The sequence below is a fragment of the Schistocerca nitens genome, chromosome 1, assembly GCF_023898315.1.
Source record: "Schistocerca nitens isolate TAMUIC-IGC-003100 chromosome 1, iqSchNite1.1, whole genome shotgun sequence".
Lineage (NCBI taxonomy): Eukaryota > Metazoa > Arthropoda > Insecta > Orthoptera > Acrididae > Schistocerca > Schistocerca nitens.
In genome coordinates this window covers 355,444,143-355,458,215 of record NC_064614.1, presented here as the reverse complement: position 1 = coordinate 355,458,215, position 14,073 = coordinate 355,444,143, and the positions used below count along the sequence as shown (strand labels likewise).

Below are 14,073 nucleotides of genomic sequence, written 5' to 3'. Positions count from 1 at the left end.
GTTATCTTTGAGGCAGGTGTCTGAACACTTTGTCAGGCTTATGAGCTCCCCTGGTGCCCTCAACTTCCTCACAGAACCGTTTGAGCTGGCGAACATTGTAGACCATCCTGGATTGCTGTGTGCAGTCCCAACAACACTAGCGGTAACGCCTCCATCCATGTAGATGAATACATCAGTGCAGCCTTTGGTGTATAAGCAGCCTTTCCACCATCCCATTATTCTCAGGGTGATGGTGACAGCTGGTGGTGAATGAATGGTTACAACTGCATAACTGTAGGATATCCACAAAAAGCTGTGATTCGAACTATTGTCCGCAATCTGTGTAATTGAGTGAGGAATACCAAATCTCGAAAACCATGCACTCACTAATGCCTTTGTCACTGTCTCTCCTGATATGTCTGGTAGGGGAGTAGCTTTTGCCCATCTCATGAACTGATCTATGTCTGTCATCCTAAAACAATGGCCATCTGAATATGACAGTGATCCCACAGTGTACAAATGTATGTGGGAAAATCATACCATGCAGTTACACCACTGCATAACTGGTATAAAAGTATGCTGATTATCTGTGCTGTGTTGGCACTTGAGGCATGAGTGTGCTAAGTTTTGCAGTCCTGTGCTCCAGTTCAAATCAGTTTGCTTGCCAATGATTTTACTGTAGTACGTTTGCCTGGATGTGCCAGATTATGAAGTGCTTGGAAGACCATCCATCTACATTCTGCAGAAATGTAAGGTTACTATACTCCTCATGATGTGTCGCACCAAATGCTTGTATCACCATGTGGGGCACCTTTATTATACACTGAAAAAGCTGCCACAAATGACACATGCTCTTCAGCTGATAGTGAAAATATGAGAATATTTTCCGTTTAACAGAATAGAAATGACAGGCCCTGCAGTACCTTCTGTATAAAATGCTGCCACATCTGTGCAGCATTTCTCAACATGAGGGACATAAATCTGTACTGAAAAACTCAAAAAGGTGTTGTTACCATGGTTTTTGGTGTATTACCAGCCGCTACCGGAATTTGCAAATAGGCCTTTGCACAGTCAACAGTGCTAAACAATGGAGCTTGAGCGATAGCACTGTTAAATTCTGTTACATTTGGCATCTGGTTTTGGTTGGGTATTGTCTGAACATTGAGCACTCTGTAGTCTCCACATAATCGCTATGCTCCATCTTTATTGCGCATCATGTGTAAGGGGAGACACCCAAAGACTGTCTGATCTGTCTACAATACCTGTTGCAAGATCTCTTCAAACCTAGCCTGCACCACATCGAACTTGTTAGGTGGAAGTCTCCTTGGGACATGCTGCAACAGGCTGGCCCAGCATTGTACAGATGTGGTGGTTTGTAGTGTGTCTGCATCTCCCCTTAGTAGTGAATTTGTGGATAAGTGATGGATGCTCTTGTATTATTCAGCCAAAGGGCTCATCCTTATATGCTGTAATACCCATTCCTGATGATTGTAAAGCCTTCAATCTGTCATACATCATATCGTGTGGTGTGATTACTGGTTTTTACCCTGTTACGTGGGTGTTTCTTCATTTGCCAACATGGAAGACATGTACACTGGATCGGGACTGTGACTCACTGTAATTAACCATCGGTTGGATCTGGCAATAAGTGAAAATGCGACAAAGTATGGGGTTGGTGGCATTGGCGAGACACAGGTTCAAATGAAGGATGCAGTCTAATAAATGTCTCTGTTCCCCATAGGTTACAATAGCCAACTTGTTTGCTGATGTAAGTCTGTGTTCCATTGGCGGCTAGTTGTAACATTTAGCTATTTCAGATAGATGCTCATCTGTGAGCCGAAGATGTGTTCGCATACAAATAAGCCCTGTGACTTTTGCCCTGCTACAAGCATCACGTCCACCAACTTTCTTTGCACCTTTCTTGTGGATGCACAAGTTGCTAGTGGCAGATGTCAGCTCCTTTCACATCCATCCATGGCATTTCTACCACAGGGTGTAATACAGCAGTGTGTGGTTTTGCCGAAAAGCCTGTTACAGCAGTACCACTGATCCATATCTGTCTCGGCTGTGCATTGATCATATTTCTTGCACCCCGTCCTCTTCTCCATAGTACACTCATGTAGGCATCATACCTCGCACTGCTGTGTCGAAAATTTTAGATTCATGGGTGCTGTTTGTTCCTCCAACTGTTCTACCCTTTCTTCTTGTGTTGGTGCCTCTATATGGGGTCCGCATGACCCATTGACAGCTTGTACTGCTTCTGCGCCTTTTCTTTGATCATTATTACTCTTGTTTCCAGAGGTGGTGCATACGGAAACTTCTGCCAGACTATTCGATATGGCATTTGCCATCTCTGCTAGCTCCCGCAGTGACAAACCTTGATACGTGGCTATTGCTGCACGAATGCCTACAGGCAACTTGTGCAGAAATAGCACGCGCAGTGACTGTTCTGGTAACAAATCTGGTCCTCTCAATGCATGTAAGGCCGCATCACTTCAGACTAGGATCTGTTACCCGTCAGTTAATCGCTACAAGCCCTCTGTAATCTGAGATTTGGCGGCAAGGTATATCATTGCATAAGTGCCTCCTTTAAGGTGATGTAACAATCTTCTATTTCCTCCATCACAGCACCTTCTAAAAATGCCTCCATGATGATGTACTTACTGTCGTTTGTAAGTACGATGTACTGTTGAAAAACACACTCAGTGTGCGTAAACCAGGTCATTGGGCAGTTGGACCAAAATGATGGAAGCTTGCTCACACAAGATCATTCATCGAAATTGGTTCTTGATGAGTGAAGTCGATGTCTGCATGTTGCAACATACTTGAGGCTGCAAGTTGTTCCATTTTGACTTCCATCACAGTTGCTTGTGACATTGTGTCTGTCAGTCCCATGAAAAGAATATCTTCATTTCCGAAGAATCACGTGGGGGTCACCACTTTGGTGGATGCTTTCCTCCAATTATGATAAACTCTGAATAACGCAGACACTAGGTAACCCAAGTAAGCTACTTTGTTCAACACTCACTAACAACAAAACTAAAAAAAAAATGAATAAACAATAAGACTGTTCATAAAATATACAAGTTCCTTGACACTATAATGTACTTCTCTCAGTTGCTTGTCTGCTACTTTGAAGCGAAATACTAATGTCACCAAAAGTGTTATATTTTGACTTATTGAAGTTTACACAACAAATGTAATAATTAAGTTGAAAGCAAATGGTTAACCAGGTATGTTAGTGTAACATTTTCTGAGACAACAAGTAATTGGGTTTCTTTTACACATGTATAGGATTAGGGGCACGGCTTCCCCTTTTTCTGTGAATCCAAAATTGCACATGGCTCATTTTTCTATGCAGTGGTACATAAGTAGCAGGTAGCACAAAGTAAAAAACAAATTTGAAAAATAAGAGCCACCATTTTGTCCACTACATTACAGGTACACTCAGGGATGTTGTTAATGCTACAAATAGGTTATCAGTAAAAAGTTAAACAATCATTCTAAGGAAACTGCCAATGGATTAGTTTAGAAAGCCCCCTATAGTGCAACTCAGATTAAAATTTGCTTCGAAAATTATAAGAAAATGAGAATTTTTGATGTGAGTAGTTATGTGTATTGCACACAGTAACATTTGTAAAATATCGTAAAAAGAGCTGTTTAATGCCACAAACAGATGCTTTCATGGTTGGTATAAACAGGACATATATACATAACTGACACGGTAGTTTATAGAATATCAAGCTGCAGTGCTCTGCACTGTCTTCAGGAAACCCACCAGTAGTGAATGATATCTGAAACTGCTCTTTTAGCACCACCCAACGAAAAATATTTCTGTTTAACACATTCTGCCTAACGTGCTCAGGATAACAGTACTGCTAATCAGTAAGTCTTGTCACATACTATTGTAGCAGTTTCTAACTCAAATCAAAATAGTTTGTGGGCAGTACAGAGATTTGTGAGAGTGTGGATTGTAACCAACAAAAGAGGCAAAATGACAGCACATTCCACAGTGAGCATACATGAAGGGCTTCTGAATCTGAATGAGAAATTACCAACAGATAGACATTTGCTGTGTACGGCACCTTCCTTACGGTTCTCCTCAGAATTCAAAAATATTTTTCTGACACTCACCTACATAGAGAGAAATGGCCCGAGCTCATATGGAAAGATTTGGGTGTTCATTTTTTTCGCGTGTTTCTCGTGATTGGAAGCATCAATAAAATTTCTGAATAACCCTCTGCCAACTACCTAAATGTGAACTGCCGAGTAGTTATGTAGGTATAAAAACCTTGCATGTGTACTAAAACGTAGTAAGCTGAAAGGCTAGATGAAGCTGAGAATGTAAAAGGCCTGAAGAAGAACGGTAATGATATTAAACTATTTTCATCTTCTTATCTGCCTAACATGTGATAAAACTGGATGCACTATCCCAAATTATTTGCAGTGGGTAACTGCCAGATGCTGTGGTATTTCTTATTTGTGGCCTCCAGTGGGATGCTCCAGTAACTCTTTCAGCCATACTCCTCCCACATTTCATTACCTGTCACCACACGAGTTCTTATGCTGCTGCTGTTAAAACCTGGAAGAATTGGCGCCAGAAGTGTACACAAGGTGCCCCAAATCTGTTCCAGAGCTCTTCGCTGTGTGAGATGGCATTTGGATTTTAAAACAAAAGTACTGATCCGTCGTTTGTGAGACAAACTCTCATAAAGTTTACTGTGTGGTGACACTTCAAGATGGGGAATGTTGTTTAGCTTCTCTCTGTGCTATTGATTTCTTACTGTCATAGATGAATGTTACTATTATAATTCTGACAACCAAAGATTGCAAGCTCGATTCCTACCAATCCAGTCACTGAAAAATTACTTAACTATGCGCGTGCACACGCACACGCACACACACGCACACACACACACACACACACACACACACACACACACACACACACACACAAAATCACTACATGCAACACCCCACACCCCACTGGCACTGTTCCACTGTACCAGATGTCAATAGGTGTAAAACATGGTCAACAGTATCCCCTACCATCTCTAAAAGTCACAGCAAGATTCCTACAGTTTTCAAAGTCACAATTCATTCTGACCTTCCATGTATAATCTGCTTGTCATATTTTAGCTGTTATATTTCTTCTCATTTAATGTGTAAAGAACACTATTAATTCTGTGCTCTCTGTATGTGATACTGGCATGATATAAAAATATATTGATTTACAATTAATTCACATGTATCAATTTTTCAGACAATGAATCATAGCAGCAATGAAGTTAAACAACTTCTTGCCAAGGTCTGTTCATCACTAGCTAAGAATGTTCCTCCGCAACAAATGGCGCCAGAGTTCCTGAAGCTCATTATACCTATGTTAGTAAATGGAACCAAGGAGAAAAACAGTTACGTGAAAGCCAATAGTGAATTTGCCCTAGTTTCTGTTCTTCGACTGAGGCATGGGGATGAGATGCAACAGGTTTGTCAACACGTTACATAGTAGATACTTTATTGGGATTGTTGTTATCTTCTTTCTCTCTTTGCATCTTAGACTTCTTTCGATATAGTCTCTTAAAGAATATTTAGCTTAATTTGAACAATATTACCGTTCATCATATGAATAAACATGATGCAAACAGACACAAACGCAATGAGGTGGTGGTCCACTGTAGGAAGTATTTTCTGCTTATGTATTAGGTATCTTATTACTTTGTTACTATAAGTGAAACTTTAAGTCATTCTAATGTATTAAAAACCACCAATGTTTTTCGTACTCATATTGCAGCTGTGAAGTTTTAATTTCAAAATTGTTTACTGTTGTAGTCTCTGTAAAGACTAGTTGTGCTTTGATTGTTGTGTCATTAGTACTTACTTTGAAAATGGCTGATACTGCTTCCTGCTCCATAGTGGAGCACTGAAAAATGATGAGAAGTAGGTTGTTGTTAATGTTTTTCACAAGTTTTATCATCTTTGACTTTTTCCCAGAAACTTTGTTTTCCAAACTCAAGGTGTTTTTGTTAAAACACACAAACACGCACACCACCGTTCAGTTAAAACCCCACATCACTTAAATATAAAATTCGTCAAATATATGCTAATTAACAAATATCTAATCACCATTTTTATGAACAATATACATCTTCTCATTTATAATTATATCTACATGCAAAATTACAGTTTTCATTCCACATATAAATTCATAATTGTTGAAGTTTTATTAAAGATTGTTAATAAAGATTATTTAAATGGAGCAAACATTACAAATACATTTTTGGAACGAAAATTATAAATCAGGTACTTTTTCTTTTAGACTGTGCCCGCTGTTATAAGCCAGAGATATGGTCTCACACTAGCCAAAGTGATGAGCATAGTAAAAACAATGAAAAACAATAACTTTCACAGCATCAAGCATGCTGTACAAATACTGTGGTTGCTACTGTGCCAGTGTAATCTGAAACCAATAGAATTGATCTGGTGTCAAGTTAAGGGATTTGTTACAAGAAATAACAAGGCATTTAAGCTACCAGACGTACTGGGACCAAGCATTGTCACAAGTCACTCCCATACACTGTTGGGATGCAAAGGGTGTATACATCCTGGGAAATCTGGGGAAAACCTGGGAATTTTTTCAGCCTGGAGAAAACCGTTAAAACCTGGGTACTTTTTAGGATTCTGGGGATTTTTCCTTGTTTTAGTTTTGAGTTACATTTTTGTACAGAATATTACTGTAGCAATAAAACATAAATGAGAGAAAAACACCAGCATAAAACTTTAAGTTACAATGCCCGTTTACAACAACAAAACAGCATGCACACAAGCGTCCACCGAAACCAAAATGTGTTAGAGGCTTTAGGATGAAGACTGTGCAATACTTTGTAGCAATGAACTGCTTTCAATGAGTGGGCGTCACAACCGTTTAGATTAGGTTTGTTGGAGCAGATGCCAGTGTGTTCATACGCATGCACATAGCTGCTCTTAAAAATGTTTCTGGTGTTCCCAAGGTGCCATATTCGTGCATGCACAGAGTAATCATAATTGTAATGAGTAGTAGTCTCCATGTGACCTGCTTTTATGTTTCGTGGTTTTTCTGTTCTCTCTTGTCAGATGAAAACAAAACGAATTTGTGTGGCTGGGAGCGATCAAATGAATTAAAATACATTCATATAATTATGGAAGACTAAAATATCTTATTAGTTTCAGTTTTCTCCTTTTATTTTATTTCCAAGTTGTTGAAGATCAAGCATTAATAACTTTGCAAAACAATGAATTTATTTTGTCAGTTCGCTAAGGAAATTTGGCTTTTATTAATCTTTTCCACACAGGCAGTCAATTTATTTGAAACGAAGTGTTTCATTCCACACTGTTAGCTAGTTTCAACTGTTCGCTGAATTTCAAGCATACATTTTCATATTCTGGCACATATGGCATTATGCCATAATAAAGGTTGGAACATGAGATAATACAGTAGCGGTATTCCAAGAAAATTCGCATCCCGAAAACCACACTGAAAAGCTTTAGCTGAATTTTATATATCTGCCTCCCGTGAAACAGAATCTTTCCTGATCGCAAGACATGTTTTGATACTTGTCTCGTTCTTCCTCTAGGCCTGAAATTATTTCTTAATTTGTGTGGTTTACGTCTTAAATTTCGAGAATGGCATCCTTTGGTAATTTGGAGACGCATCACACCATGTTTTATCATTGTAACTCCTCAAAAGGCTTTATATTTACTCCTGAAGCAGAATATTAACTCCCAATTGTAAAGTTTCTTGGTTTCACAAGTAACCTTATTAATTTTTACACCGTTTGAAAAAGTCATAGAAAGTTTATTGTTGTTCTTAGTTCTAGAGTATACAAACAACTAATTCTTTTTAGTTTTGCAAGAAATTTGTATTTCTTCTTACTTAGTCCCTCCCCCTTTCCCCCAAGCTGTGTGGATTTAAACTTGCTTGGAAATGGTAAATAACAGTATTTCAGAGTAAGAATAAAAAAATCTATGTTAAAGTCATCACATAGCAAAATATTAGGGTACTTTGAGTTGTAGAGTCTAGTTTTGAAATGAATGTTGTGTCAAGGACTGCTTTCTAATTTTGCATTCCTTATTATCTGCCCTAAGTACAAGCCCTAAGTACAATAACTCCATATGCCCCCTCCAAATGGAAAGGCAATGAAAAGTGTGTGAGCAGAGCAAAACACCAAGTGTGGGCTTGCTACGTCCTCATAGCTGTGCGTGCGCAATGAAGCTTGTCTTCTGGTGCTCCCTAGCAACTGCTCAAATGATTCTATTTCTAACGGGTCGCAGGAAAATGTTGTGAATCGTAGTTTGAGAAGCATTACTTTCAAAGTAGATTTCCTTTTATCGAAGATGAATTATGTTAACTTTGAGAATGTGTGATGAATTTCTTCAATCACAGAGCATTTGACTCTCATTGATAACACTTTGAGGACCAGACACTCAGAGGAGACATTTCGGGCCCAGAAGACCAGACATTTATATCATTTAAAATTTTAATGGCACATTTGTGTTTGATATAACTTAAAGGGTAACACATGCAGAAAAGACAAACATTGTGAAAGGTTAGCTTTTCTTGTAGCTATAGTCTGTCGGTAAACTGAAGAGCAAGCGAGCAGAGTACCCACTCTGCCTACCCTGCTACGTTACAGGGCACTTCTACAGGCTGTTTCACAATGTAGTACTGTCCCTACCGCGGTGCGCCCTTTAAAACTGTGGCGACGCCGAGTACAGATATGTCCCGGCTGTGTTTATTTTTAGACAAATGCATTAAGAGTATAAGGAAAACAAAAGATGATAGCTTCTTGGAAACAAAACATTATAGAGTAAATAATATTAACTTAAGAACGGAAGTCAGGATTCTACTACAAACATAGAGCCGAATGCCTATTCATGTGAATGTATGTTCCTCTATTCGTAAGATGAACCAGATATAGTGCAATCAATCTGTAGAATTTAAGGCTTGTTCTTACTTTCTGTTTCTACTAAAAGGTAGAAGTTTTCTTCGAAAGGCTGCATTGAAACTTAACAATTCTTGCAACACAAAGAATGTTTAAAAAGTAACCAGAAATTTATAACTTTGTGTGTTGTATTTTTTTGTCACTCTCTTCGTAAACATGTCTGAAACGTATCTGTGCAATGTTTTGCATATTGGATATTTACCCCGTTGTCAGCTGTCAAAAAGGTTATATGTGTTTTGGTGGCATCAACTATTATTTGTTTTGTATAAAAATAGATTAGAGAATCTGTACTAAATTTTGTTACAAGAATGGAATAAAGTGTATCAAATTTTTGCTTTTGGTGAGTCTCTTATGAGTAAACCAAGAGCATACAAGTGGTATAACCATTTCAAAGCAGGCCTTAAAGGACAGCAGTTTTACAAGAATGGATGAGATTAAAAACCCACAGTTAAGAGACCAATGAACGATCCGAGGAAACAGTTCCTAAAGTGTTTTGGGAATTGGAAAAAGCACTGGCATAAGTGTATAGCATGTACTGGGGAATATTTTGAATAGGATAACATTGTTGTAGATTAAAAAGTAAAGTTCTTACCAAAAAAATAAAAATTAATATGTGAACGCACCTCGTATGTCAAGTTTTTTACATAGAAGTCCAGAATCGGTTTACATGTTTCGAAAGAAATTTCAGCAGTGTTTAGAATAGCTATTGCACATGTTTTAAGCAATTTGTCTTAGAATCATGTGAATAGTAACCAAGATAGAGTTTTAGTGACAGAATACATTCAAATGCTGCTGTTCTCTGAGCATCAAAGGTTTTACGTGATTGAATCACATTCTACGAACGAAAAGTTAACTGATTTTACCATGAAGTTTTCAAGTTATTACTAGTGATAAAGGCATTTATTGCTTTGGACCACATGTGACAGTATTTATCTTGGAAAACTGTTTAACGCTTTTAATACCATGTAATACATTTCTACCAAAAGAAACTTTAGATTGTATGAGCAGAGTCAGGCTTGAAGCACACATAACGTAATTAAAAAAAAAATCATTGCCTGTTTACATACATCGTATTTTAGAGGTCATCATCAACATTGTCACTGTCATTACCGTCATTGTCGTCATCCTCGTCTTCATCACTTTCTAAATTAATAACTATGGTGTCTATTATGTCTTCAATAACCCCATCCTTAACCCAGTACTCTCTTTCAAGTTTCTCGACGTGGAGGCAGTATGCACTCCAGTCATCTTTGAGTTATCGTTTCAAAACCTGTAACAATTGGGACAAGTGTTTGCATACGCTTTCTTTCAGTTACTGCAAAATTTAGTTCGGAATAAAAAATAGAAGCTCAGAAAATGGCTACATACCTTCTTTCACCAACTGCAGCAACTTCGTCACGCAAATATCTCCAAGAATATTTCTTCCTCCGATGAAATTCTTGAGCTTTGCCCATGCCATTTCAGTTGGATTTAAGTCACAGTTGTATGGTGGAAGTCGCAGCACAGTGTGTCCATGAGCTTCAAGTATTTTATTAATTTCAAATACTTTGTCTTCCGGCTTATGTTGCTTAATTAAATCAAATAATTTTGTTTTTCTCATTGTTAAATCAGCTTCCACCTTATTTTTTAATAACCATTCACTCATTTGGCTTTTATTTGAGGACCTAGTTGGAGCTTTGTTGTGCTCCTTGTTGTGATATGAAGCGTTGTCCATAACAATAACACAGTTCGGTGGCAGATTCGGAATTACTTTATTCAATATCCAATTAGAAAAAGTTTTGGAGTTGATTTGCCCATGGTAGTCTCCTGTTGCACATCCCACTTTATAAATCAACTGTGCGTTGGGTAAGAACCCATCTTTTGATCCAATATTGACCACTATAATCCTATTGCTCCCACTAACATTGTCCACAATGCCATCAATGCCAGGGCCCTGCCAACATTTTCTGTAAGTAATGTTGTTGTCCACCCAAGTTTCATCGATATAAAAGAATTTTCTGCCTAGCTCCCTTAATTTCCTCACTTGGATCCGGAACTTACATCGCCAGTCAATTATATCTGTTCTTTGTACCAGAATCTTTCATTTACTTACAGATCTTTTCCAGGTAAATCCTATTTCATGCAGTGTCTTGTGTAAAACATCTTTCTGCCAAGGAAATTGTATTTTTTGTTTCACGGCAGTAATTAATTTCCGTAATATGGCCACTGTTTTTTGGTTTATGTAAAAGTCTTCCATTGTTTGTCGAATGACCAATTTTGTGAAACTGTCTATAAGATGGGTTTCCTCTCTAAATTATTACTTTTCCTTCTCGTCGATTCCTGTAAACCATGTGGCTTGTTTTAGCGTTCCTTCCTTATGCGTCCTATTGTGGCGAGGCTGACGTTTGCATAAACTGCAGCCCTTTGATTGGGACTGGTAATATTAGCCAACAGTTCTTTTTGTGTTGCCTCCTTAACACACGCTGTAATAACATTAGAGACGATCGGACGCTCATTACTCCACAAATATCTCCTCTTCTTCATATTCTGCACATTTTCTTGCAATGCAGGGTGATTATCCATCACTTCCGGATACTGAAGTACATCAGTGAGTACACAGAGTCAACTGACTGACACTGGCAACTAAGATCCTACGAACAGAAATGACGTATATCACTGCAGGCCGAACTACACCACTAGACAGGTAACGGGCAACTGATTTTGGGTGGCCCCGTAGGAGTTCTTCCAGGAAAGGCCACTTCCCCCACCAAAAGCGCTGCTCGCTCTTGAGTTTACAGACAGACTATATATTATATGTATATTAATGTAAATCATGAACTTTCCCTATTGTGTGTTTGCGCTATTTAACAGTATGGGCTGACTACACCAAGTGTCCTATGCTCTGAATATGTGCTTTCACCTGCTGTCATTTTATGGTGAGATAAGATGATATGAGCTATGCTTGGCTGACAAAAGCACATCACAATCTCAGTTTCAGTGCTTCGGAAACTAACATGCTATGTTTAGTGGAATTCATAGTTATATTTTCATAACACAAAATTATGCTGCGTCCATGTTCTTGCGCGTCAAAGATTTTCCCGAACATGTTGGGTTTTTTTTTTTTTTTTTGCTGGGTTTAATTTCCTATGGTGCCAAGAAATTCTGTGCTTGTGTATAAAATCTTTACTATTCAAAGGATTAATCAGTTTTACAGCTCCAAGGGAAATATACTGTCAGTTAACATGGAGAAAATGTATTTTCACCTGGTGAGAAGTGTATTTAACAACCTATACACTCCGGGTGCAGAAAAGCGTGTCATAAAATAACAGGAGAAAATGTGATGCTTGGATGGCTTCATACATTCTGCAGGTGACAGTACCACTAGTGAAAAGTATTCCTCAGATTCAGATATGGAAGGAGTTTATAGGCTAATCAACAGCAGCTTCTGTGGCTCAAATATTTAACTATACGGTGACAATATTGTGAAAAGGAAAGTTGCTACTCTCCATATAGCGGAGATGCTCAGTCGCAAATAGGCACAACGAAAACACTGTCTCAAATAATAGCTTTCGGCCTCTAAGTCCATCGTCAGAATTAGACGGCAAACACAGACATACACACTCGTGCAAACCCAACTCACACACACGACTGCACTCTCGGCCAACTGAGGCCACACTGTGAGCAGCTTCACTAGTGCATGATGGGAGTGGCGACTGGGTGTGGGTGAGGAGGCGTCTTCACCTTCGTTAGACATTGTCCACCCCCATCCAGTGCCTTCTCTGTTCCCATTCCAGCACTACACAGTCCTCATTCCTCCATCGCACCCAGCCTTTTTCTTCTCTCCTTTTCCACTATCCCCTCCCCACCTCTCCACTCCCTCCGTCTAACTGTTTGCCCTACCCTCTTTCCACCTCATCCCTCCGTGCTCCCCAACAGCACGTCACTGTCTGGCACTCCTACCCTAGTATCCGGGTGGCCAGTGCTGTCAAAGTTAAATTTGCCAGTAAACCTGTTATCCCTTATTATCCCTGTTTTGATGTGCACATAATGAACAGCATAAAATGTATCCTTATTATCATACTTGACTGTACTCACAACAACTTGGCTGACTGCTCCATGTGAAATGAAATCCAATGAGATTCCAGCAAACATAGGATGATACATGATATAATGTTAACATCAGGTTTATTCCTATGATGAATGCTGTATAGTATTTTTTATGGTTTTTCGTGGAATTGTGTATACTGTGCTCCATTACATTGGCTATAGTGTATTGTATAATTATGCTTTTGTAATGAGGTGAAACTTTAAATATACATTTTTCAGGATATCAACTAGTTAAGTTACTCACTGCCTGTAGTCTGTTTCATTTTTATGCTTTTATGGAGAAAGGACCATCTGAAATGGAGAACTTCCTCATTGAATACACATTTGGAAAATCAAAGGAAGTCTGTAATGGCCTTTGTATAACTAAAAATAACACCAGTATCTTTGTAATTATTGTCAAAACAATTTATGATTTTCTTCTTGAGAGTATGATGTATTTGCATAAAGAAATTAAATTGAATCTTTATTGCAACACTTTAACTTTCAGCGTTGCCTGAATCTTCTGGATGTTGGTGCCCGTGAGTCACTCAGTGATGTCATCAGCAAAGTACTGCGCAAGGTTGCCAATCAGCCTGAAGGGAAGGAAGAAGATTTAGATGATACTTTAATAACATGATTGTGTGTGCATTCTCGAAGATATGTGCTGAAACATTTAATTGTCACTCTGCAAATTAATTGTGGCGCTAAGGTGTTTTTTATGTGTATTACATTCTGTCATCACTGGCTGACAGTGGATTGTACATGTTGTGAAGTGATTTATGTAATTTGTGACATAAATATCTGTATGAAAGAGAAATGACTTTTAACGTATCTAGAGATGTAATAATTTTTCCTTTGTGTCTTTTTGAGTATTACACCATTAAGGACTTAACCACACGTTTCTAGTGCAGCTAAACGTGGGGGAAAAATTTAAGTCCCATTGATGGTAAGTATTTTGAAGACATCTGTACAGTTGCAGACCTGTGCAGAAGTTTCAGTTTAGATCCCATAACTACTGCTAAATAACTTTAAAAATTTGAAAAGGTTTTAA

At 38.4% G+C, this 14,073-nt stretch overlaps 1 protein-coding gene across 1 annotated transcript in view; it reads left to right on the top strand.

The window, feature by feature from the left end:
* LOC126248822 (eIF-2-alpha kinase activator GCN1) overlaps nt 1-13,839 on the top strand; it is a 282,568-nt gene extending 268,729 nt beyond the window's left edge. Inside the window, exons 40-41 of the mRNA XM_049950239.1 lie at nt 5,243-5,464; nt 13,531-13,839. Of these exons, the coding sequence (XP_049806196.1) occupies nt 5,243-5,464; nt 13,531-13,659 (351 nt within the window). The 3' untranslated portion in view covers nt 13,660-13,839. The remainder of the gene's footprint in view (nt 1-5,242; nt 5,465-13,530) is intronic.
* Nucleotides 13,840-14,073: the final 234 nt, after the last annotated feature.